The sequence below is a fragment of the Siniperca chuatsi genome, linkage group LG23, assembly GCF_020085105.1.
Source record: "Siniperca chuatsi isolate FFG_IHB_CAS linkage group LG23, ASM2008510v1, whole genome shotgun sequence".
NCBI classification, from domain to species: Eukaryota; Metazoa; Chordata; class Actinopteri; order Centrarchiformes; family Sinipercidae; genus Siniperca; species Siniperca chuatsi.
The window spans coordinates 2,123,836-2,150,124 of NC_058064.1; the positions used below are offsets into that span (position 1 = coordinate 2,123,836).

Here is a 26,289-nt window from a genome sequence, read left to right on the forward strand (position 1 = left end):
TTATCGTGTCCACCTGTCAGGTAGCCTACACAGTACAGGTATATTTTAGATGGGTCTGTTTTGGATTGGTTCCAACATTTTGAGCCCGTGTGCACCTCTACCTGTAGGCTTTTAGGGTAGCTTAATCAATCTTCGTTTTGCCACTAAAACACTAAATGCACTACTTTCCACAGAGATTTGGAGCTCTGGCGAGGTGCTAATGTAAGAAATACATAGCTCTTTTGTAGAAAAATGTTTGGTATATAATGAACATATGGCTCAATGGAGGAGAAGTAGGCCTGGATAATTCTGCAGGAGTTTTTGAGAAGTTTCTGTGGATATATTGATGATATTTTTACTGGGTCACGATTTGAATTGCCGTAACTGTCATGCCTGTGAAGGCGCAAGCTACATATTTTTCAAAACCACCCTTCAAATCTATCGGGTGCGAGTGTTTGATGCTCAATAGATAGATTTTAGGTGGAGTACTCCTTTAAAACTCAGCCATGATGGCGGCTGTTACTCTTGTACAGCAGAAATGAAGCGGAGTGAGACGTCTTCGTTTCATTTGTGCTGTGTGTCTTCTGCGCAGGCGCAGTGATTCCCTCCTGATCCCTTCATACATCCACGAGGAGGAAGGACCCCTTCATAGATGTGGCGCTCCCGCATTTCAGCGCTGCTCTGCGGTCAGTTTGGCGGCTTCTCTCGGCTCCCTCTGGGTGTAGTCAGCTGCTCTCAGACCGCTGCTGGCGCTCCGCCCCGGAGGGAGTGTTTCGCGGTAAAATCAAGTACAGGCAGCCTCCGAAACACCGAGAACAGGTAAGACAACAAAGTTAAGTCCTTACATGGTTAGTTTTTATTAATGTGTTCTGCTGTTTGTGCTTATAGTTATCTGTCGGCCATGTTTAATACGCTGTTAGCAGCTGGAGTTAGCTGCTAGCTAGGTAGCAGACAAGCTGGCTAGCGTTAGCTTGAATGTGATGCTGTGGAGTTGACTGTTAGCTAGTGATGTAGCTAGCTAACAGTGTGGCACATTTACTGTTACATGATAATGTTTCTGCTAATTACTCTTTATGTAAGTAAGTTTAAGGATAAGCAGAGGTGGAAGAAGCACAAAGATATTTTACTTAAGTAAAAGTAGTAATACCACAGTGTAGAAACACCCTTTACTTAAGTATTAGCATGAAAATATACTTGAAGCACCAAAAGTAAAAATACTCATTTTACAGAATGGCTCTTTTTAGAATAATATTATATTGGATTGTAATTATTGATGCATTAATGTGTTCATCACTTTAATGTTGAAGCTGGTGAAGGTGGAGCTCATTTAATTACTTTAATTACTGCTGGGGAGGTTGTGATCAATAAATTCTTATCTTATTCTAACACATAAATAATACATCATACTTTTATTTGTGCATTATATATATATTTTTAGCTTTTAATCTGACTCTGAAAAGTAATTTCTAACTTAAATGAATGTAGTGAAGTAAAAAGTACTGTAATTGTTGAGTATCATGTTGCAGAAACTGGAGATACTCAAGGAAAAGTACCTCAAAATTGTACTAAAGTACAGTACCTGGGTAATTGTAAAGTTACTTTCAACCACTAATATTGTTGATCTTCCTCAGTCTGCTCATACATAAAATATTAAGGGGTTAATTAACTTCTGCATGAAAACAAAAGTTTTCTTTATGTCCCATCAGTTGATAAAGTAAATAAAAATGTTCTTTCTTTTACTCCGTTTAACTGTTTTTTCACCTCCTCACTTTTCCTAAAGTCTCTGCCCTGACCTTTAATTCATCTGGTTATATTTTCTCATTTTACCTTTCCTAAGCAGACCAATATATTGATTGATTGGTTGGTTGATTGATTACAAGACAGCAGGGAATCAGCAGTTAACCAGGACCGTTGATGGTCCCAGAGTTCAGTTTATTTTAATACACTTTCAAACACCTTTCTGACTACCTGCTCTCTCTCTGTTCTGCACATGCTCAGTAGAGTCATGCCGTCCAACGTGGAGATTAAAGCCAAAGTGAGCGACCCGGCCCGGTTCGCCGAGAAGGCCGCCCAGCTCAGCCAATCAGAGGGCACGATCATCAGACAGCATGACACGTTCTTCAACTGTAGCCAAGGACGACTGAAGCTGCGAGACTTCATGGTACGTACAGTACGCTGTGTGTGTGTGTGTGTGTGTGTGTGTAACAGGAAGTCAGTGGAGCTCCACCATCAGCACCAGAGACTGAACTGTGGGCTCCACCTGGTGTCCACTGGGAGCATAACACTGACTAAACTGACAAGCAACTGAGGTGTTTGTGTGACGGCACATTCAGCCCATAAAAATATACAATCAGTGATCTTTAATTAACACTAATAAGCGCATCACATGTTGCTTCATCAGGTTCTTTAAAAGGCACGATGGGCTAAAGGCTTAATATACGTGAAAACAACAGCTTGTGTTGTAATAAGTGTTGAACAGGTTCAGACAATCAATAGTGATCAATGCAAACGTGATTCTAAAAAGACAATATGCAAAAATACCCGAGAACAACACTCACAAGAAATGAACGTGAAAATGAATAAATAAAATGGGAAAACAAACAAAAAAAATAAACAAAAGACAATATAGGTCATAAAAGAAAAAGAAAAATCAAGACATTATTAATTTAATTTGATTTAAAAAAAAAATAGAGAAAGAAATTTAAAATAAATAAAAATGCTAAATAAAATGAACATTAAAAAATAGAAATTTCACAAGATACCAAAGAAATACAAAATCAAAATAGATTAAAAACAAAAAACCAACAAAGTAACGTTGCCTGAATAAACCACATCTTGTTCCCCGTTATGAAACTGACTCACTGGTTGTTTGTTTGTTTGTTTGTTTGTTTGTCAGAACGGGTCGGGTCAGCTGATCTTCTACGAGCGTCCGGACACCGATGGACCCAAACTGTCCCGTTACTCCATCAGTCCAACCAACGACCCGTCCAGTCTCCGGGTAAAACACCAACCTGTGTTATATACTTATATAATTTTTATATATATATATATATATATATATATATATATATATATATATATATATATATAATATTCAGGTTAATAACTTTGTGTGTGTGTGTGTGTGTGTTCAGGCCGTGCTGTCAGACGCCCTCGAGGTTAAAGGTGAAGTGCGGAAGGAGCGACGACTGTTTCTGATTGGTCAGACCAGAGTTCACCTGGACGCAGTGGAGGGACTGGGAAACTACATGGAGCTGGAGGTCAACACACACACACACACACAAACACACACACACACAGTTTATTGACTTGTTTCGAAATGATTAATCGATCAGTCGATGGAAAGACGTTTTTGATAATCGTCCTTCGTAAAGCAAAAATCAAGCCAAACATTCTCGGGTTTCAGCTTCTTAAATGTGAGGATTTGCTGGACATTTGAGTTTAAGACAAAACAACCAATTTTCTGACATTTTACAGACCAAACAATTAATTGAAGACGGATAAACTGACAATGAAAATAGTCCTACGTTTAACCCACAGAGACTGACAGGAAACAGTGTTTTTACAAGGTTAAATATTAGAACTTTTATTACATTTATTTATTTATTTATATATATATATATATATATTAAGCTTAAATATTGTTTTTATGAAAGCACATAATCAAGCAGAAAGTCATGTTCATAGTACTGTTTTCTCACAATTATTACTTCTCTGTATCATAATTGTAATATCTGAGTCATGCGATTATGAGAAATGATCGTCCAATAATGAAATATTATCCGCATAATTATCAGAAAATATATCTCATAACTGTTGGAGAAGGAAAACACAGGACCACGATGACACTCTCTAATATTTAAAGGAAAATATCCAAATCTTGGGGAATATTAAACCTTTTTATTATTAGATTAAATACAGCAGAGAGCTCACAGGAAAGCAGGGAAGACATCAACTAAAGTCCTCCATACTGCAAACACTCGACCGGCGTCTTTAACCCCTGTGCGCTGCGAGCACAACCTGATTTAATCAGCTTTTATTTCCTACCTTGTTGCTCCGTGTGGTGTCACTGAGTAATGAAATCACCTCCACAGCTGGTTTAAAGTCGTGACGGGCGGATGAAGCCTCATGAAGCTGCTTCGGGGCTTCGAACTCAGCAAACACAGCGACATCTGGTGGTTTGTAAAACTTACAGCAGCCCTTCAGCACCACCACACCTCCTTGATATTAATACTTTTAGTCTCATATTTGAGCAATAAAAGTCCAAGGAGCCTGCTTGTTGTTATTATTATTAAATCTTTATACTTTTGTTCAGAAGTGCTGCATTAAATATAGATGCTACTGTGCAATATGTTACAGTTAAATAATTATGCGTTGTCCAAAAAAGCCTGGATATGAAATATATTTTTGCTGACACACTAAAGTACCTTTTTGGTGTAGTTTTAGTCCGAGTGCCACTGCTGGCTCGTGTTTTTAAACTTCGTGGTTGATATTTATGTGACATTTCATAGTCGCGATGTGATTGCAGAGTGATATCATATAAGTAGCCTTTCGTGACCTCATTACTTGGTATCAGGATACTTACGATTTATGTCTTTCTAATGTACGTCGCCATATTTCTTAATTCTCCTCTCTTCTTATCCCACTAACGCGTGTTTTAGCTGTAAAACCTTCTGAACTGTCAGACTGAATGAATCTTTCCGAAGCAGCAGAGACGTTTGAAGCTTCGGTCGTCATCGGTCAGGTGATTTTCTTCATTTGGCACAATGTATTTGAAACAACGGCGAGCTTCGGCATCAGCTGCCCATCTCTTGTTCAAAGCATCGCGTGTCCGCACGGTTGATGTACAACATTTTATCACAGTCGTTACAGTATTTGAAAATATCGTGCTGGAAGCGCGATTTCCCAGCGGAGCAGACAGCGCAGCGAGGAGCAGCTTACTGAACTGGAAATCCTTTTCTCAGTGAGAAAGTTGACTCCCGAAAGACAAACAGGTGCGAGGAAATGAAATCACAATCGATGCAGACGCAGTAAATGTAAACTCATCGGCTGAATAACCTGTTTGTTTGTTTGTTCAGGTGGTGATGCGTCCAGAGCAGACTGTTGAAGAGGGACAGCAGGTAGGTTTGCACTGTTTAGCCACTAGCAGCGTTGCTCAGTGGGATATCGATCAGTCCGACATCCCATAAAAAGCACGTTTTGCTAACATTAGCGTGTAACTTTCCCTCCAGCAGCCTAATAACTGAGGTTAATAAATGACTACTCCATAAAAAGTGAGGATTAAATTAATGCAGATTGGTTATTTTCATAATTTACAGATGTCCGCTTGAGTTTTGGATGCATGAAAGAAATGGATATAATGGAAAAGCTACACTTAAAATTAGCTAAATATACCCTAAAAGTTAAAATGACAACCTGTAATAATACGTGGAGCTGGGAAGATACCGACTATGTCAGGGGTGTCAAACTCTAAATTTAAAACTTGAACAAAGTCGCTGGCCGACATTGAACAAATTAACCTTTTAGCATATAACGTCCTTATGGACCCAAACAGGTTTTGCTTAAACATTGAATATGGAACAAGCAACGCTTATTACCGTTTGCTTTGAGCCAAATTTCAACGTGAAATATATTTATTTTTGATATTATTTTTATCTATTGTTTAACAGGTGTGTCTTTTACACATGTAAACAGATATTCTGCCGCCCACCTGTCCAAAAAAGCTCCTGTTTCCTTTCTTTCTTTCCGCCATTTTTGGGAAGGGGTAGCACGCTGACAGCTGTAGCATGAGGTCGCTATGACTGCTGTCGCAGAGGAGAGGGCGTTTCTGGGTCCTGTCATGATTGACGCGCCAAAACAACAGCAGAGCATTATGGGATTTGTAGTATTAGCGGTGAATGCGCTGTATAATACCGGCGGGCCAGCTCTAGTAGTCATTTGGTATTGCCTCGCGGGCCAAATATAATTACACTGCGGGCCAGAGTTTGACACCTATGGACTATGTGCTGCAGTTAAAAAGTTAATTACTATAATTATAATGTACAACTATTAATTTAACCTGTATAACTCTGGGGTATATGCACCACCGTGGGTCTTGGGTCAACTTTCAAGTTTTAAAATAGTTTGTTTTGATCAGTTTTGTGTGTGTTTTTTTGTTTTTTTAAGGTGGCTGAGGATCTGATGGAGAAGCTGGGTGTTTCAAAGGAGAGTCTGGTGACTGGAGCGTACATGGACCTGTTACTGAAGGGACACAAAGAGATTTAAAACAAACGCACATCTGGAACAGAGAGCAGAATGTAGTAGTCAGAGTAAAACAATGAAAATACCAAAATAACAGACTAAACTCTCTAGTATCGTAACATCGTACATGTTGTCAGAAAACCCTGTAACCAGAATAATGTGTAGTAATTACACTGTAATCAGATTACAGTAATCAGAGTACCGATTATAATAGATTATATAATAGATCTGTTAACTTTGTATTTAGTTTCTATGAAATATTTCATTAATATTCTCTGTATGTTTTGAATGTGATAAATTGATGACAGGAGACATTTTGAAAAAGTCTTTTTTTTTTTTTTCCTAAATAAATGAACTCGGTGTTCAAACAGCTGTTTTATGTGTGAGTGGATTTAAACAGCTGACAGGCAATATTTGTTTACCTTGACAACTAAAGTTCAAACAGATGTTACTGACTTGGCACCGATTTTAAAAAAAGACAGAAATACTTTATTGATCCCCGAGGGGAAACTCTTTTTGCCTTAAATGCTGCGTTGACCAGTTCTCGGCCACTAGAGGGCAGAAAACATGGCGTCCAGCAGAACCAGCAAACATGATTATCCCACTGGAGTCACTGGTTGTTTGTGATAAAGTCCAATATCCACTCTCCTTTTTAGCTCTGTTTTTGGTCTCCACCAACTCCTGAGAAAAATATCTCGCTGTTTAGCTGCTTTTTGGTCGGTCCTCCACTTTGGTTCAGACTGAAACATCTCAGCAGCTGCTGGACTGTGATGAAACGTGGTTCAGACGTTCATGCTCCCCTCAGGATGAACTGTAATAACTCTGCTGATCCTCTGACTTTCCATCCAGCGCCACCATCAGGTCGACATGTTAACGTGTCCGACACTTTGGTTTGTGACCAAATACCTGCAGAGCTGACGGCGCTCCCATCAGCCTCAGCTGTGTTTACTGCTAATTAGCTAATGTTAGCGTGCTAGCACGCTAAACTGAGAAGGTGAGCATGATAAACATACCAGCTTAACACGAGCATGTTAGCATGCCAACATTAGCATTCAGCACAAAGCACCACTGTAGTACAGCCGCTAGCATGACTGTAGACTCTCAGCCTGGTTAAATTTATTGCAGCTTAACACTAGAAGTGCCAGACTCCCAAACTTACTAGAATTGTCTATAATCTCTAATGATAAATTACCCAAATGGGAGATTAATGCATTTAATGTGTTAACACCAAATAACACCAAAATGTACATTTAAAAAAGTTTAATTATACATTTATCAATATTCATATTATCGCATATAGTAAACCGTAATTATTGCATACGCTATATTCACACCAGTGTCACCAAGTGTGATGCCAACGCTTGTGTGCGCGGAGCTCAGCAAACATACGTTCTTCCTCGGTTTTCCCTGAGTGATGGTGAGCGTCGCATCTACACATTTAACACCTTTTGTGCTGAACAGCTCCGCTTGCTCTTTTGCGGGGGGGGGGCGACTCACGCTTAGTTTTCCCCAGAAACGGAGTCCCGTTCAGCACGTATTTTGAATTGACATCCGCAGCCAACCAGTTGTCAGGTCATGAGCTGTCACCTGATGTGTTTCAGCAGGCCATCGTCCAACACACACAAGAACAACACACACAAGAACAACAAGCACAAGAACAACACACACAAGAACAACAAGCACAAGAACAACACACACAAGAACAACAAACACAAGAACAACAAGCACAAGAACAACACACACAAGAACAACAAGCACAAGAACAACAAGCACAAGAACAACAAACACAAGAACAACAAACACAAGAACAACACACACAAGAACAACAAGCACAAGAACAACACACACAAGAACAACAAGCACAAGAACAACACACACAAGAACAACAAACACAAGAACAACAAGCACAAGAACAACACACACAAGAACAACAAGCACAAGAACAACACACACAAGAACAACACACACAAGAACAACAAGCACAAGAACAACACACACAAGAACAACAAGCACAAGAACAACACACACAAGAACAACAAACACAAGAACAACAAGCACAAGAACAACACACACAAGAACAACAAGCACAAGAACAACACACACAAGAACAACAAACACAAGAACAACAAGCACAAGAACAACAAACACAAGAACAACAAGCACAAGAACAACAAGCACAAGAACAACACACACAAGAACAACAAGCACAAGAACAACAAGCACAAGAACAACAAGCACAATAGAACAACAGAATAGCGCGAAAGTCACTGCGGTCAATGTGACCGTGTGTGGCCGAAATAGGTAAAAATGATCGTATTTTCTTTGCCTTTTGTTTAATTTATATAAAACCTATTGAAAATAAAAAATACAAATACTTCTAGGAAAAGTCAGGTACCAGCAAGATTGTATTTTTTTTTTTTTTAATTCAACAAAGTTATTGCACATATAAATTTCAAAACGGTCAAAATGACAGTCGTGGCCGTTCTGGTGTTTAAAAATGCCAAGAAAAGTAGAAATACACATTAAGGGCGGGTTAGGTATCGCTTGTGTAAAGGAAACTGGATTTGATTGTGATTTAATGAATAAATTAAGAAAGCCAAACTCATTCAATCGTGTATTTGTTTTCTAAGAGTTTTGTCACCTTTGGTCCTCTATATAAAATCTCTCTTTAAAGATGAAATATATTTAATAGATAGTAAACTTACTGGAATTCGGTTAGGCAGTAGAAGCAAGCTGAATAAAGCGAGGTTTTTATCAGTGTCGAGCAGATGGGGTTCGGTTCCCTGTGACCCCGTGTTCGGAGCTTGTTCCTGGGGATTTTTAATAGCTTAGACATCGCCGTGCACACTGTGGAGCTCCGACACCTGAACGCACCTCAGATACACATGTTAAACAGGTTTTAATCTCCAGCAGGTGGGCGGTTGCTATGGTAACTAGGCAGTCCGGCGTTCGGCCTGAAATTAAAATGTAAATCCCAAAATACAGATTTTCAGCTCAGTGGGAAACTTTCATCCAACAGTGCTGAAAAATCCCCCAAAGTGAAGAAAAGATTTAATCTGCTGTGTCTGTCTGTTACAGGTTAGCTCACCTACACTCTCTCAGGTAAAACACCCGACAAGTTGTGCGTCCCACGATCGTAACGGATACTGCGGGTGCAAAGTTTGGAATTAGGTTTGTGGGAAGCTTTTCTTCTAGTTGTTGTTCTTGGTTACGCAAATAACTCCAAGCTCTTTAGCTAAGCCTCACTGTTGCTGTCTTTTATCTAGAGTGCATTAATTTATAACTGCAAACACCTGCGTCACAAGGTGCGTCTCCATCCACCTGTTTCTATGCGCATTTAAACATTTTTCAATTTAAAAAAAAAAAAAAATAATAACCTGAGTGGAAACGTGAAAAAATGTGGAAAAAACTCTCAAAATATACTAAAAAAATAAGTTTTTACACTTAGCTGAGGTGGAAAAGTTGGCGTATTGATAAAAGCGCAGATATAGAAACAGACTGAGTGAATAAATGATGGCGTACATGAAGCATGTGAGTTAAAGCGAAGAGCCGAAAGCATCAGATCTGTGTGGAGCGATGAGGAGGCAGTAACCTTCATGTCACGTCATGTTTCCCATCGTCTCGTTGTGTCCTCTTCTTCTGTTTAATGGCGGCGACTGGAGAATCAGCTCCACCAGCTGTTTATCGCCATCAACCAGCTTTATTATTAAACGTAACAGTAGTGGATGGAAACGCGTATTAAAAACGCGCATTTTCTTTTGCCAATATTCTGAAAATGTGGTTACGGGTTGGCGCTGCATTTGGGTGGAAACTTACTTAAAGTAAATTAAATCAGCCAGTCAGAATCAAGAGTTCTAGGTGGCCGTGGTATAAGTAGACCTTTTTAATTTAAGCTTACATCTGAACACGAAATAGGTGAATTGATAGATTAGACGCCATCTTTACGGTCGTTATGGTCATTAATAAATTAAAAAAGCATTACAATATATTCCAGGTCTGATGTATAGCAGAGTGCATAAGTAAAATGGGTTTAAAAGGTTAAACTTTTCCCTGTATGAAAGTGTTTTTGATACTCGAGTTGGATTGGCTTAAATGCATCACACACACACACACACCAGTCGGCTTATTCTCTCCATTGATAACATTTAGGCTCCATCTGTTCTCACTGTTTCTTTCAGTGAGCAGCAGATCTGTAGAGGAGGGAAGCCAGAGATTAGAGGTTTATTTTCTGCTGATGCTTCATCCATCAAGTGTGATCACTCCCTCAGAGTCTATTGTTTGTTTGTCATATATATATATATATATATATATATATATATATATATATATACAGACGCAGTGACAGTGGAGACAAATACAGTAATGACATCCGGTTGAACCTTTCAAGCCACATAAATAACTGCAGAAGTGTTTCAACACAAGCTTCAGAAAAAGTAATTATCTGATGACAGTTTGTTTTATCATTTCGTAACCTCGACATGAAAAGATTTTTTAAAAAACTGTTGATCGTGAAATTAAGGCTTGTTAGGTCAGTATCAATAAATAATATGTTGTTCCCGAGTCTTTCCATCCTAGTCGCACCTTCCCTTGGTCTGCTCAGACAAATACAGTGATGACATCCGGCTGAGTCCATGCAGCACTTTAAAGTACAGTACTTGAGTAAATGTACTGCATTTTGCCAATACCGTTTCCCAGGTTTGTCAAGGTACCTGCTAAAATATTGTCTGAATCCCCCTTTCCTATTCGCTGGTAGCCGGGGGCAAGTTATCCTAGCTCAGTCCCACAGTTCAGAAAGCTCTTCTTTCTAAACAGCACCATAACTCTCATGCCAGAGTGAAATATTTTGGCAATTATTGGATGGATTCCAGTGAAACCTGCTACAGATATTCGACTTTCCTTTGGCTTTTCCTCTAGCGCCACCGGCAGGTCAGCATTTTCGCTTATCCAGTGAAATATCTCTACCACATGGGTTCGCACAAACGTTCCTACAGACGTCTGTCGCCGCCGTTAAAACAAATGGTTCGATCTTTATGTTTAATGTTATGAGCATATGTTTTGGTGTTCAAATTAAAATTAATATGAATTTTTCATTGTTTGTATTATAACTTTAGATTGTTTCTTCTATTGTGGAGACTTTTTTTCTATTTGGCTGCTGGCAGTTTGGGTAAAAATCTGTCGGGAACTGAAGCCGTGGTTGAGATAAAGTCTTTCGACCGCTATTCGAGAACCTTTTGTGTCACGAATGGATTTTTTGTTCCGTTGCTTTATGAAGTTAATTTAGAAATGTCTCTGGAACATTTTTGAGTGCATTTAAATAAATAAATTTTGTTTTGACTCGCCCGCAGCTCTTAATGTGTTAAAAAGCCAACACAACATCCATCTCCCCCTGAGGATGAATCCCACTGACTTGTAGGATTCCCTTTCGTCTAGCGCCACCATGAGGTTGACGTGTGGTTCAGAGTGAAACATCTCAACAACTGTTGGATGGATTATCGTGTAATTTGGTGCAGACATTCGTGGTCTTTCCAGTACTTTGGTTTAATTATCTAACAGTTATGTGTTATTCCGTGTCGTCGCCATGAGGTTGCCCGCCAACCAGCGGAGACATAACGTGTTAATTAGTGAGGTTAGATGTCATGGCAGCGGCCGGTAGCGCCTTCAAACTTCGGACCGTGTTCTGATGAAAGGAGGAGGACTCTGCGTTTACATCGATGATGCTCGGTGCTCAAACGCAGGCAAAGTGGACGGACGCCGTTTCCGAAATGTCGGACCTTTCGTGTTAAGGTAGAGATGATAATATGGTTTCCATCGGCTGTTTTACATTCCACCAGATGCAAATTAAAAAAATGCTCTGCAGAGTTATTTCCTGGGTGTAATACGTGTAGGCTATGTATATAAATAACTCTATATTGTTTTTATTTAATTTTATTTTATATGTTACCCTAATTGAATATGAATTTATATTATCTGTTATGTCTTACTCGGCGAGAGAAGACAAAAAAATTTAGTTTTGCTCGTTTTTCTGTTGGGACGTCGTGAGTCGTCCGCTATGATTCACTGCACGGACTAAAACCATCGACTGTCGCGCCCGACGCCCGACGTCTGTCATGTCGGGCTGATATCGTGTAGTCTGAACCCGACATAAGAGGTGTTGGTAGGTGGATTTATTTATTTATTTTTTAAAACTTTGGACAGAGCCGGGCTAGCTGTTTCCCCCTGCTTCAAGTCTTTATGCTAAGCTAAGCTACCTATGTCCTGGCTTTAGCTTCGTAATTTGCCGCACAGATGTGAAAGTGGTATCAATCCTCACATATAACTCCCGGCTAGAGAGCAAAGAAGCTTTAAAGGAAGTGGGGCCTTTTACGAAGGTAGAACCAGATTTTCTGGCGGGGATCGTGCATTTGGTCGTGTGTTTATCTGTCCACAGCTAATCTCACATACTACAGGACCCATCGGCCTAATATTTTCTGTGCGGTGTTTTACAATTTTTGAAAATATACCTGATATGTTATGATCCACTGAAGTTAGGCACGATAAATCCCCGTTTTCGTTATCTTTGTTCCCTTCGCCTTCGGTATTCAACTCTTCTTTGTTTGGGAGTGGAGAGGGAGGTAGGGAGGGGTTTAAATAAATAACAAGACGGTGTAGTCCCTCATTCGTCCAGGAGTGCTCCATCGTAGGAGCCATTTTTGTAAAAAAAAAGAAAAAAAAAAGAAAACCCCTCTTTGAACAGAAATGGTGGTCTGAGATTCAACTTGCCAACCGTTTACCACAGTGTATTAACACCGTGGTCAAGCCAATCATATGCTAATCAGGTACTTAACAGTGATGAGGGAGGTGCAGCCAGAAAACAACAGGCCTGATTACTGATTACTGGGTCATCATGGAAACAATTAGGTCAGTTTCAGGTGAAACTAGGCAGGGTAATCAGCAGATACTCAGGTAGACTCCTCCCTGAGGGCGGGGCTTAAGCAACACCGAGTAGCTTAAATTTCTGAGTTCTCAGACCATTTTCACAATTGAGAATGACTTCCGGATGGGAGCCGAAACGTCTTGATTCTGAAAACAGCGTCCAGACGACTACGACTGAAACCTTTTCCACGACTAAATAAATAACGTTTGAATTCAGAAGTTTGGAGTTATCGCCCTGTTTACTGTTTCCTTATTAAGTTTATACAGTTAGACGAGCCCAGGACGCTTGGTTATAACACCGTTACACTATTCTGTGTTAAAGAAAACTGAGACTATGCTAAACAAGATGACTTCATTAAAAACATTGCATACCTACCTACCTACCACCCACCCTCATGCATCCACGCTGGAAACACTGACTGTTCCCCACCCACATGCCCCCAGACACACCTGGCGGAGATCAGACTGGAAATGTTATCAGTAAGATTTCCGTCCTTACTGTGACTGAAAACTGACTCAAGGTTGATTCGAACACGAAACCGACCATCAATATCGTCATATTTACATAATTAAGTGCTTCGCTAAAAGGGGGCCTTTTTTTATTTATTTATTTTTTTAAATGGCACCTTCAGAACTGTTGCATGTAGATTTCAGCCTTCAGCCCTTCGTTAACATGTCGAAACAGTCCTGTGAGTGGAGCGGAGCTGACGACAGATTCATCCGTCAGTGATCTTCCAGCGTCTCTGACGGACTCACTCAAGGTTCACATGTGGAAAACACCCTCTTCGTCTCCTGCTGGGGGTGGTGGTCACGTGACTCCTGCCACGTGTGCTCTGATTGGTCGGTCCCACTTATAGAAAAATGTCATTAAAGCAAACATTGGTGGAAAAAAATAGATTTAATAGCTTGGCCCCCCCCCCCATCATCCATCATGCACCAGGGCTCGTCATCATTGGCAAATGATGATGCTGAATCTGAATCCTATTTTTTATTTATTTATTTTTTTTTTTGCCATCGCTTCGTTGCCATGACAACGGGGCCGCTCCTCCACACCCACGCCGCTTACCCCTCTCCCTCTCTCTCTCTCTCTCTCTCTCGCTCGGTCGAGAGAGGGAGAGGTGTGTTTTCTAACCCACGCATTGGAGTGGGAGACAACGTGCACACTCACACGTGCACGCACACACACTCGTATACTCGGAGTGTGTGTGTGTCATGCTAACAGTGTGTGGGCTGAACCGACCAGCCTTCCACTCATCCTGCCTCTCCCTCTCTCTTCTTCTTCTCTCTCTCTCTCTCTCTCTCTCTCTCTCTCTTTTCGTCTCCAGTTACACCTCCTCTTCTTTTTCTTCTTCCTCTTCTTTTTTCCATCCTCCATCATCTCTTTCCTCCACCTCTCTCTTCCTCTCTTTCCATCAGTCCTTCCTTTTCTTTTCAGTTTATCATCATGGAGAACGAGTCGGTGATCTTCTGGGTGAGTCTCTCTCTCTCTCTCGCTCTCTCTCTCTCTGCAGCCCTGTGTGTGTGTGTGTGTGTGTGTGTGTGTGTGTGTGTTAAAGGAAATGCATGTGTATTTGGCTAATGTTGTTTCGGTGATATGTTCGGCTGTGTGTGTGTGTGTGTGTGTCGGTCACTTGCTGCCGGTCTGTAACTTTAAAAGTCGTGACTACATTTTCTTTACACTTTACCTTTTTTTTTTTAACCTCTCGTCATCCTCTCCTCTCTTCCTTTCCTTCTCTCCTATTTGCATTCCTTCTGTCTTTTCCTTTCCTTGCCTCCTCTCCTTCTCTTTTCTTTTCCTCCTCTTCCTCGTTCATTTCTTCTATCCTTTCTCAGCTTTTTAGTTTTTTTTACCTTCTGCCCTCATTTGCTTCCTTGCCTTACCTCGCTTCCTTTCGTCCTTTCCTTTCCTTGCCAACTCTTATCGCTTCCTTTCCTTTTCTCTTCATCTCTTTCCCTCGTCTCTCATTTCCTTCCTTGCCTTGCCTCCTCTCCTCCTCTTCCTTTCCTTCGCTCCTATCTGCATTCCTTCCCTTTTTCCTTGCCTACTCTCCTCTTCTGTCATTTCCTTCATCTTATCTTTTTAATTTTTTCTTTCTGTCCCGTCGTCTCCTTCCCTCATTTGTTTCCTTGCCTTACTTTGCCTCCTTTCGTCATTTCTACCCTTTCCTTACCTACTCTTATCTTTTCCCTTCCCCCCCTCCCTCCATTCATCTCCTATATCCTTTCTTCATCTCCTTTCTTTATTTCCTTCCCTCCTCTCCTCATTTGCTTCCTTTCCTTGCCTCCTCTCTTCCTTTTCTGTACTTCCTCCCATCTTCTCTTCTATAAACCATTTCTGTCCTTTTCTTCATCTCCTCTACATCTCTCCTTCCCTACTCTCCTCTCTTCCATTCATCCCTTCTATCCTTGTTGCTACCCCCTTTATTACTTTCCTTCTCTCCTCCATTTCCTTTCCTTATTCCTAAAACTCCTTACATTTTTGTCTTACCCTCATGTCTTTCTTTGATTTATCTTCCTTTCCTCCTCTTCCTTTTCTTTCCATCTCTCTCTCTCTCTCTTTCTGGGTTGTCTTTTTATTTCCTTTTTCTGTTTCCTCCAGCATCACTTTACCGTCCTGTGTGTGTGTGTGTGTGTGTGTGTGTGTGTGTGTGTGTGTGTGTGTTATGTAAGCGCAGCAGAGAGTGTGTAGGCCGTAGTCTCAGACCGTCTATCTAAAGAGATGATCTGCTCCAAAAAAAAAAAAAATTTTAAAAATCAAACACTTCAATCAGGAAGTGGATTTTCTTCTTCTTCTTCTTCTTCTTCTGCAGCACTCTTTAACATCTTGTGGTTGTCATGGCAACGTGTTAAGCCCAGCACTGTGACAGCGGGCTCGTCCTGAGTGACTTTACCTCGGCGTTGATGGTCAGAGGTTAAAATGCCATTCCCACAGAGGAAAAATGAGACAAGCCTCTGTTGCAGTTGCAGGACTACATTTCCCAGAATGCAGCCTGTGTTAAGACCACAACGCTGTGCTCATGCCTCATTCTTTTTCCATCTTTTCGCTCTACTGCCTCGGCTGCCAAGCGCCTACGTTTATGCTCGATGTTACAAACTACAAACACACCTTGGAGATGGTCTGAAGATGTGCCTGAGGGGTGTGTAACAACACTCGCTGGCGTCCTGTTTCCGTGGCGGGCAATGACCAGTGCAAGCAGCTCTCCAACAGTTTATTTTTTTTAACTTGAAATTCACTTTGCCCGTCAGTGTTCGATGGGTTTTCCCAATCCTAATTGATCGATCCTAAGTACCACCCCTCCCTTAGTGATTGTTGCTATGTCGGAAATCGTTCGTGGGCACCAAAATGGACTTTTAATAAACGTGTAATAAACTTAATAGTTCTGCACTGGGATCTTTTTTGTTTCTGGCTTCTCAGCCAACAAAAGCTCATTACAGACCTAAAATTAATCTTTAGGTTTTAGTTATTTATACCTTAAACTGGTTATAATTGATATTTTTATAATAATAATAATAATAATGATAGTGTGAAAACAATGTGACAATGTGAAAGGCTTGTAGTGATGAAGCTACAGAGAATGATCAGCTGAACCTGCAGCTCCGCTCGGCTTTAAAGAGAGTTTCAGCTCGTTGTTTATCTGCGACTTCACTGCTCTGGTTCCCTCTCACCGCTAGCGTCGTTTTCAGAGAAAAAGCTGTAAAAAGCAGCTGTACATGACCTGCAAACAGCAGACGGACGCAGTCAGAGAGCAGCTGCTGAACATAGCGGAGCATCTAGCAGCTAAAGAGCCAGATGTTTCCCTCAGGAGCTGCTGGAGACCAAACCCAGAGCTAAAAGACGAGTGAATATTGGATTCATCGGGTGACACAAACACGCCTCCTGATGATCATGTTGCTCCGTAACAACTCTTTGCTAACACGTTCAACGTATCAACTTAAAAGATGATGCTTGTTTCTGCTGCCCCCGAGTGGCCAAAAATCAGTTATTGCAGGTTTAAGATACTTGCACAGGTTGAAAGCTCAACCTAATTTTCATTAATTGAGTGATTCTAAACGATTCGGATTTGATAAGGGGATTCGATACTGGATAATCAAACTGCAACCTTAATCGTCAGTTCAGTTCATCCAGCACTTTAATGTTGTTGGCTGTAATGAACGTGTCAGCCTCCAGGGGGCGCTGACAGGGCCTCAGGATTTTGTTCTAATGCGGAGAGAAGGAAACCGAACGGATCCGCATCAGTTTTTAGCTTCCCAGTGATGTGAGAAACTTGACAAGATAAAAAGTGTGTGTGTGTGTGTGTCAGAGAGAGAGAGATGATAATACAGTGTATATTATCAGCTCCTGCCATTGGTTACCATGGTAATGGCCAAGGGAGCTACATTTTCAGGACACACACACACATCCTATTCACACCTAACAATGAAAAGCATATTTGTGATCTGACCACAACTGGACGGCTTCAAATCCAGTTCGTGTTACGGATCAGATCGTTCAGATTCAGAGTGACGCATGCGAAAAGAAGTGCAAGTGTGAACATGGTGGATGCAAATGTAGTCAAATGCTTCCTCATGCTTCACTGCATGATCGAAAGTGCTGGGAAATAACTTTATTCAGTACCAAAAACTGAAGTCATCGCTAGTTAACAGTAAAAGTCCCGAATTATTATGAGTCACTTTAACACTAACATTAGTTGCAACTGGATCTACAGACAATCTGGATACGTCTAATACAAGATACACACACACACACTGTCTTTGTGTGTGTGTGTGTGTGTGTGTGTGTGTGTGTTATCAGTGCTGTCCAGCTTCTCAGCTTTTTCCTGCCAAACATCCGTTTCCTTGGCAACCCAGACGGGAAACAGGAAGTGTGACTGACAGGAAGTACTTCTAATCTTTGTCAAGTCTTTTTTTCTTCTTTTATTGTTTTCTAGTTTCCAACATGTCCTCCTGCTGTCTGTGTTGCCATGGAAACATCCTGGGTCCTCCAACCCACACACACCAGCTGGCTAGCATGCTGTTAGCTATTAGCAGGCTACCAGCTGGCTACCAGTATGCTACTGGCTGACTAAACAGTAAGCCAACAGCCCTCTGCTAACAGGCTACCAAAGGTCAACAGCTGGTTCCTAACATACTGCCAACCTTATGCCACTAACTGACTACCAGTAAGCTAACAGGCTGCTAATAGCTAACAGCTCTAACTATGTATGTCAGCAAAGACAGCTAGCTAGAGTGATGTTAGCTGTTAGTAGTCTGATAATGGGTTACCAAAGGTTAGCAGCTGGTTACAAAGTGGCTGCTAGCCGCCAACAGTATGCAGCTAACTGACTATTAGTCAGGAGTCTACTGACTGCTGCTAATAGCTGGCTGCTAATAGCTAACAGCTGCATACTAGTTGCCTACCACTGTTAGCATTCAACTAACAGGCTACAAAACACCTGCCAGGCTACTAGCTCTGTGACAGGTATGCTACTAGCTGACTACCAGTAAGCTAAACAGTTAGCTAAACAGTGACTATTAAGATGACTAAAGGCTAACCCCTGTCTACAAAGAGGCTACTAATAGCTTCTGCCGTATGCCGCATGTCATATCAGAGTTACCGTAATCAGATACTTGTAAATAGTGTTCACGTTAACTTGGATTTGTCTGAAAGCTACGATATAGCCGATGTGGTGCTAAGTAATATGGAAGTGACTGAAAACCAAACAAACAAGGACGCCTAACATCAAAGTCTTTCATTCAAGGCAGTTAAACCCAGCTTTAATGAATGTAGCGGTATATTGTCAATTCATAGTATTTTTTAAGCCATCATACAACCGTCTTTCAATAGAATTTCAGTAGAATCACTGCAATCAGTGGTTTCACTCATGTAGGCGAATTAAATCAGCACAGATTTCAGCTTAGGTGAACTTTGACACATGAATTTCCAATAGCAAACCGTCCTAAGAGTGCTGATCTTTGAGGGAACGGAGAGCCAGAGAGACCAGTAAAGAGGAAGCTATCATATTGTAGCAGTGTCACACCATTCAACTTTGTATAACTTTGTTGCTCCACAAAAGAAGTTGGGGCATAGTTGCCAATCGTGTCACAGTAGTCGATGGTACAAACATGTCTCTTAGATTAAAATGTGTTAACTTTTTGGCCGGTTAGCAAGCGAGCTAACTGGCACCTAGCTTGGTAGGCTGTTGTGGCTAGATAATGCTAACTTTTTAACCAGCTAGACACCATTTTACCAGATAATTTGCCAACTAGCCCTGCATGTCGCCACTAGATCAGTAGTTCTCAAAGTGGGGTACGGGGACCCCCAGGGGTCCTTTAGGTGGCTCCAGGGGGTCCCCAGCAAAAAGGGAACTGCTTTCACTATAATTACATCCATAAGTAACACAATGGACTCTTTTGGGTTTCATAACCTTTCTGTAATAAAACATCTAAAAGCAATCAGATTGGGGACCCTGGGACAAAATCTTGTCAAATGGGAGTCTGTGGTCTAATTTGTGTCAGTTAGATACATTTTAAATGATTTTTACATGTCAGGGTTCCTTCCACCATAGTTTCTTCTAGGGCTGCTCCCAAACAGCAGAAAAACACCAAGCTGTATTGGTTCATCAGTGCCAACATTTGATAGGATTGGATGGATGAAGCTTTTTGACAAACATGGTAACTTTCTGCACTTGGTTTCAGCAAAGTAAAGCTCTGCTCTGTGATCTCTTATGTTGCCTCTCATCACAGCCAAAAACACAATACAGTTGTAATCACTGAGTCACAATATCTTTGTGTGTCTGTTTCCTGACATGACAGTGATTTGGTCAAGATTCATAAATGCTAACTGCTAACCAAGACAATTCCTAGACTGTTGCACCATCAATTTTCAATTTTTTGTACTGGTCTGAGAATAGAAACAGAAACATAGATCAATATTTAGTACTTTACATAATAATACCAGCATAGCGGCAGTTAGAAACAAGGTTTACGGCTATTTCGGTTGTCCTTGTTGCCATGCTAACAACAGATACAACAGCTTCATATTGTGTAACTGACTCAACCTGAAATGGCCTCCACAAAATGCAACTGTGTCTGACCCACTTCTGATTTAAACTGCAAGACAGCACGCTCCGTCGTCTCTGTATTGCCTCCACTCCTCTTCTGACATGTTTTTTTTTTTCTTCTTCTCCCCCTCCTCCATCCTTTCCTCCCCCTCCTTCATATCCTGGCCTCCCTCTCCTTTACCTCCTACCCGCCTCCTTCCTATCTTCCTCTCCCTCTTCCTCCCTTTCTACAGGATGGGCAGGGCAGCTCCCAGAATACAATTTGAAACTCTGAGACCTCTCATTCTACTGCAGGATTACTACACAATAACTACAGTTATACTACAGAAACTGCTTTACCGTTTACTGTAAAACTACTTCATCTACTGCGGATTCGGCTCATTCTACAAGAGGAACTACAACATCTTCGGAAACTACTAAAGTACTCAATTCTGCTACTACTATAACTACTCACAGGATTACAACAATCAACCAGAAACGTCTCCAAAAGCCATTCTGCTGAGGTCCAACCAATCAGACACACAAGAACCTGGCATCTCAGGCTGGACCAGAACCAGAAGCCAGAACCAGGCCAAACCAGTACCAGACCAGTAAGCCAGTTAGACTCTGTAGAGCGGATCAGACCAGGCCAGGACAGACCAGAAGAGACCAGTAAAGATCGGTAAAGGCCAGTGGAAAAGTTTGATGGGACTGCTGACGATAGGTAAGTGTGATGGTGTAACTGCTTATCTTTATTACTGAAAGTGTTGGGGTTCACCTAACTGGAACTAAACTGGGTTGGATCCAAACAAGTCAAGTCATAGAACCAGTCAAATTAAATAGGATAGCGCCTGTAAAGCCAGGCTGCGTCCGAAACCCCCTCATTCACTGACCGCATGCGACCCGCCCATTTTGTGTTTGTTCCATTTCCAGTTTTGCCTCTTAACTTCTGGTTGCTGCTGCTGACGAGCCAAAAGTCTCGCTGCTTACTTTACAATATCAAAGTTGGGAACACACGTCCACATTTACAGTATTGTTCAAAATAATAGCAGTACAATGTGACTAACCAGAATAATCAAGGTTTTTAGTATATTTTTTATTGCTACGTGGCAAACAAGTTACCAGTAGGTTCAGTAGATTCTCAGAAAACAAACAAGACCCAGCATTCATGATATGCACGCTCTTAAGGCTGTGCAATTGGGGTATTAGTTGAAAGGGGTGTGTTCAAAAAAATAGCAGTGTCTACCTTTGACTGTACAAACTCAAAACTATTTTGTACAAAAATTTTTTTCTGGGATTTAGCAATCCTGTGAATCACTAAACTAATATTTAGTTGTATGACCACAGTTTTTAAAACTGCTTGACATCTGTGTGGCATGGAGTCAACCAACTTGTGGCACCTCTCAGCTGTTATTCCACTCCATGATTCTTTAACAACATTCCACAATTCATTCACATTTCTTGGTTTTGCTTCAGAAACAGCATTTTTGATATCACCCCACAAGTTCTCAATTGGATTAAGGTCTGGAGATTGGGCTGGCCACTCCATAACATTAATTTTGTTGGTTTGGAACCAAGACTTTGCCCGTTTACTAGTGTGTTTTGGGTCATTGTCTTGTTGAAACAACCATTTCAAGGGCATGTCCTCTTCAGCATAGGGCAACATGACCTCTTCAAGTATTTTAACATATGCAAACTGATCCATGATCCCTGGTATGCGATAAATAGGCCCAACACCATAGTAGGAGAAACATGCCCATATCATGATGCTTGCACCTCCATGCTTCACTGTCTTCACTGTGTACTGTGGCTTGAATTCAGAGTTTGGGGGTCGTCTCACAAACTGCCTGTGGCCCTTGGACCCAAAAAGAACTATTTTGCTCTCATCAGTCCACAAAATGTTCCTCCATTTCTCTTTAGGCCAGTTGATGTGTTCTTTGGCAAATTGTAACCTCTTCTGCACATGCCTTTTTTTAACAGAGGGACTTTATGGGGGATTCTTGAAAATAGATTAGCTTCACACAGACGTCTTCTAACTGTCACAGTACTTACAGGTAACTCCAGACTGTCTTTGATCATCCTGGAGGTGATCATTGGCTGAGCCTTTGCCATTCTGGTTATTCTTCTATCCATTTTGATGGTTGTCTTCCGTTTTCTTCCACGTCTCTCTGGTTTTGCTCTCCATTTTAAGGCATTGGAGATCATTTTAGCTGAACAGCCTATCATTTTTGCACCTCTTTATAGGTTTTCCCCTCTCCAATCAACTTTTTAATCAAAGTACGCTGTTCTTCTGAACAATGTCTTGAACGACCCATTTTCCTCAGCTTTCAAATGCATGTTCAACAAGTGTTGGCTTCATCCTTAAATAGGGGCCACCTGATTCACACCTGTTTCTTCACAAAATTGATGACCTCAGTGATTGAATGCCACACTGCTATTTTTTGAACACACCCCTTTCAACTAATTCAACTAATACCCCAATTGCACAGCCTTAAGAGCGTGCATATCATGAATGCTGGGTCTCATTTGTTTTCTGAGAATCTACTGAACCTACTGGTAACTTGTTTGCCACGTAGTAGCAAAAAAAATATACTAAAAACCTTGATTATTCTGGTTAGTCACATTGTACTGCTATTATTTTGAACAATACTGTATGAGGTCATAAGGCCCGACAAAAACACCACATCCAGCAGATATCACATTAAAAAGACCACCTTTGGAGCAAAGTTACCTACGATATTAACTAGCTTACAACTAGCTCAAATAGCTTAGCAGCAGTACATTAGTTTGCTGTTTCTATGGCGAAAATGTTCTGATGCTAACTTATCATTCATTTATTCTTCACAAACAATCTCTAAACCTGCTGATTTTTACGTTGTTGGTCTGGAAGCCGAGCTCTTCATCCAGCTGTATAATATAATGTTTTATAATATTTAATGTAAGTCCATGTAACGGAAAACTGGACTGTGCGTAACTAACCAGAGTCTCCACCGTGACTCTGTGTTTGGATGAAGAAATATTGTATTAACACATGTTTTGAACGCCACAATCAGACGACTTCTGTTATGATATCATATTGTTATAAACACAAATACCAACACGATCTGACCAGTCATCATGACTATTATAACAGAGCGCTGTGTGGGAGAAGTTCTGATCTAATACCATCTGATGTTTACCAAAGTTTAGTCGATGTTTGTCAGGCTGGTGTCGAAGAAAGTCTCTCATGTTCTTCCAGCTCTGTCAGTCCTTCACGCTGTGCGTTAGATTATAACTCAGATATTTAAGGTGATCACAAGCGGCAGATGTCAAACTACACAACACGGCACATTCCCACTTCCTGTGTAGACAGGAAGTTTAAAGACAAAATAACGGAGTCTGAGCACTTGCTTGTGGAAACGCATAAGGTCTAAATGATATACGCTCAATGGTTTACTCTATAGTACACAAGATTTTGGACATTTATGAATCATCGCCATTTTGCATCGTCCCTGACAGGTGTGGAGAAATACAACTGTAATTTTCACGTTAATAAACCAGTTTGTTAGCGTAGAACCACTCGAATTTGGCAATACAGTGTGATATTTCTACTTTTACTCAAGTACAAGATATAAATACTTCCCTAACACACTAACTTTTGAAATGCCAAATTTGAGCATGTTTACCAAAACTGTTGAGCTGAGCCTGTCAAACTGAGTCTGAGATGTCCCAAATTTGTGCAATATTCTGTGTACTACTCCCGTGCAATATTTAGTTTTCTCATGTTAGTTTTTCCTATTTATTGACATTGATATTATATACCTCCATTACTGCTGTGCAATATCTTAACAATCTCAATAAGCTACACTTAACTCGACAGTGCATGCACCTCTGCTTATTACTTGTATTATTACATTGTATTATTATACTGTATTATCATCATCAACCGTAAACCCACTTTGTACTTCACACTTATTTTATCTTATACTTATACCCACCTGGTACTTAATGTATTTTCTGACCTGTTTTATAGTGTATTCTATTTTTTGCTAGTACTTTCTCCTGTGTGCACTGACGTAAAGGCGAGCTGCTGTAACAAAGAGCTTCCCTTCGGGGATCAATAAAGTCTTTCTGATTCTGATATATAATTATCATAAATATATTTCACCTTTATTTATTCAGGGGCGTTTCACTGAGAGCAGTGCTCTCCTTTTTCAGGAACGCCCTGATCACATTCACAAGCTGCCCAGTTCAACCACAGTGTGATCTGCTGGCCCCTGAGCAGCTCCACTGGAGCAGCTGGGGTTAAGGGCCTTGCTCAAGGGCACCTCAGTGGTGGGAGTGAGCGTCACAAGCTCGCTTCTCTAACCTTTTATGTCGAAGTTAGTCAAATAGTGTTCACTTCGACATCCAACTGGGAAACTTTTAATAAAAAGATTTGACAAAAATATGTTTTAAACCCATATTTAGTGGATACAGTGCTGCATTGTAATGCGCAGTATTTTTAACCCTCACATGACCAACTTTGCAATCATACGACCGTCTCGAGATGTCAGATGAAATGGACGCTTGCAAGTCGTAAACATGGGAATCTTTCCCATCTCTACCTTCCATTACGTACTGTATGTTGTGAATGTGGCATTAACCTTTTGGGTAACAACTTAGCCGTTCCTCCTGACATATCCTAAGCGTAGATTAGGGTTTTAGACGGAGTATGAGGGATGTCACGGCGATGAACTAAACAGAGTTTGTTCTTTCTAAAGCTTGTTGTTGGAGCGAAAAGATGAATTTTATGGAAAAGTTAAAGTTTAGAAGTCTAGATTACATATGACTGCTGTATTTTGTGCAGGTTTAAGTGAGACACCATCTTGTTTACGTTTTTTTACCTACCAGATTAATTTATAGTTTTGTTGTCATGAGGTGGAAATTGGAGGAGTTGAAGTTTAAAACTGTCAAAACCCCCCAAATTGTTAAAAACTCCACATGCTCTCTTTCCACCATCAAACCCCTTCATGTTTCTGATCCTCTTCTTTCTTCCTCCTGCTTAGTGAGGACATTTCTATCACTTTGTGTCTGTGAAACACAGAATTTGCATTTCAGGACGTGAAGCTGATTTTTCATCCTGATCACCTCGAGTGCACAACAGCCAGACTGTGATCATTGTCAGCTGGTAACACAGACGCTCTTCTCACTATAAAGGAACACTCAGTCTTTCTGAATTATGCAGGAGGACATCTTAGCTTTTCATCATTTCTCCTGCCGTCAAGAAAAATTATAGTAAAAAAAAAAAAAAATTATACTAATATATTAAAATGTAAATTGTTGATACCCAGTGTCTAAATTTTTACTAGAATATCAATGGCTGATGGAATTTCTGACGTAAAAAAAATAAAATCCTAACTCAATTTCCACCTACTAGCTGTACCCGGGGCTCACGGTCTTATTCGCCGTGTGCATACAGTACATGGACAATTTAGAGGAAGCCTGAGAAACGGCCACCACGTCCAAGGAAGGCAGCAGGCGCGCAGATTACCCACTCCCGCCTCGGGGAGGTAGTGACGAAAAATAACAATACAGGACTCTTTCGAGGCCCTGTAATTGGAATGAGTACACATTAAATATCGAATAATATAATATAGAACGGATTAATATTGAAATCCGTGGTCATTTTTTAAACAGTGAGTCTTGTAACTTGACTTTACGCAGAAGTAGACAAAAGCAGCTTCTCATTTTTAGTCGGCGACTGTTGATTTTGATGAAATAACAACTGTCGCTGGCTGATTTTATTAGCTGTAGCAAGCTAGCTAATTAACATTACCTCTGTGAGTTGGTTGAAAACTCACCTTTTTATGACTTTGACTGACTTGTAAAAATATGAAACCTGCAAAGGGTCTTAAATGTAGATTTGATGGCTACTATCCATGATATCATGCTAACTCAGAACTGTGTAATGATACAAGCTAAAGCTGTACTGAAGCTAAAGCTAACAGCTCCCAGGCAAAATGTCATCATCCTCACCAGTTGAGGATCCATGTAGAAGACAAAGAAATATTTTATATAATAATAAATATTATAATATTAATAATATTTTATATTCTTGTATTGCAGGGTAGCTAGTTAGCACTAGCATTACAGTACAGTATTTACTATAGTAATACAT

The 26,289-nt window shown here is 40.6% G+C and overlaps 2 protein-coding genes across 7 annotated transcripts in view; both read left to right on the forward strand.

Annotated features, from left to right (window-relative positions):
• Positions 1 to 567: 567 nt before the first annotated feature.
• On the forward strand, positions 568 to 6,591 carry LOC122870960. 3 transcript variants are annotated; one of them, XM_044185413.1, is made up of 6 exons: positions 568 to 798; positions 1,981 to 2,140; positions 2,876 to 2,977; positions 3,114 to 3,239; positions 5,058 to 5,099; positions 6,145 to 6,591. In XM_044185413.1, the coding sequence occupies exons 1-6, from the start codon at positions 632 to 634 to the stop codon at positions 6,241 to 6,243; spliced, it is 696 nt and encodes a 231-aa protein (XP_044041348.1). In that variant the 5' UTR covers positions 568 to 631; the 3' UTR covers positions 6,244 to 6,591. The 3 variants fall into 3 exon arrangements, with proteins under 3 accessions (XP_044041348.1, XP_044041347.1, XP_044041349.1); XM_044185412.1 differs by having other exon boundaries at positions 573 to 798; positions 1,978 to 2,140; XM_044185414.1 differs by lacking the exon at positions 568 to 798 and adding an exon at positions 807 to 827 and having other exon boundaries at positions 1,978 to 2,140.
• Positions 6,592 to 14,450: 7,859 nt separating this feature from the next.
• The window catches only part of shank3b (SH3 and multiple ankyrin repeat domains 3b), a 50,817-nt gene continuing 38,978 nt past the window's right edge, over positions 14,451 to 26,289 (forward strand). For 2 of the 4 annotated variants that reach the window (XM_044185397.1, XM_044185399.1), the window contains exons 1-2: positions 14,451 to 14,602; positions 20,405 to 20,874. The gene's annotated coding sequence lies outside the window, so the exon portion shown is untranslated. The remainder of the gene's footprint in view (positions 14,603 to 20,404; positions 20,875 to 26,289) is intronic. The other 2 variants (XM_044185400.1, XM_044185401.1) reach the window with 1 other exon arrangement.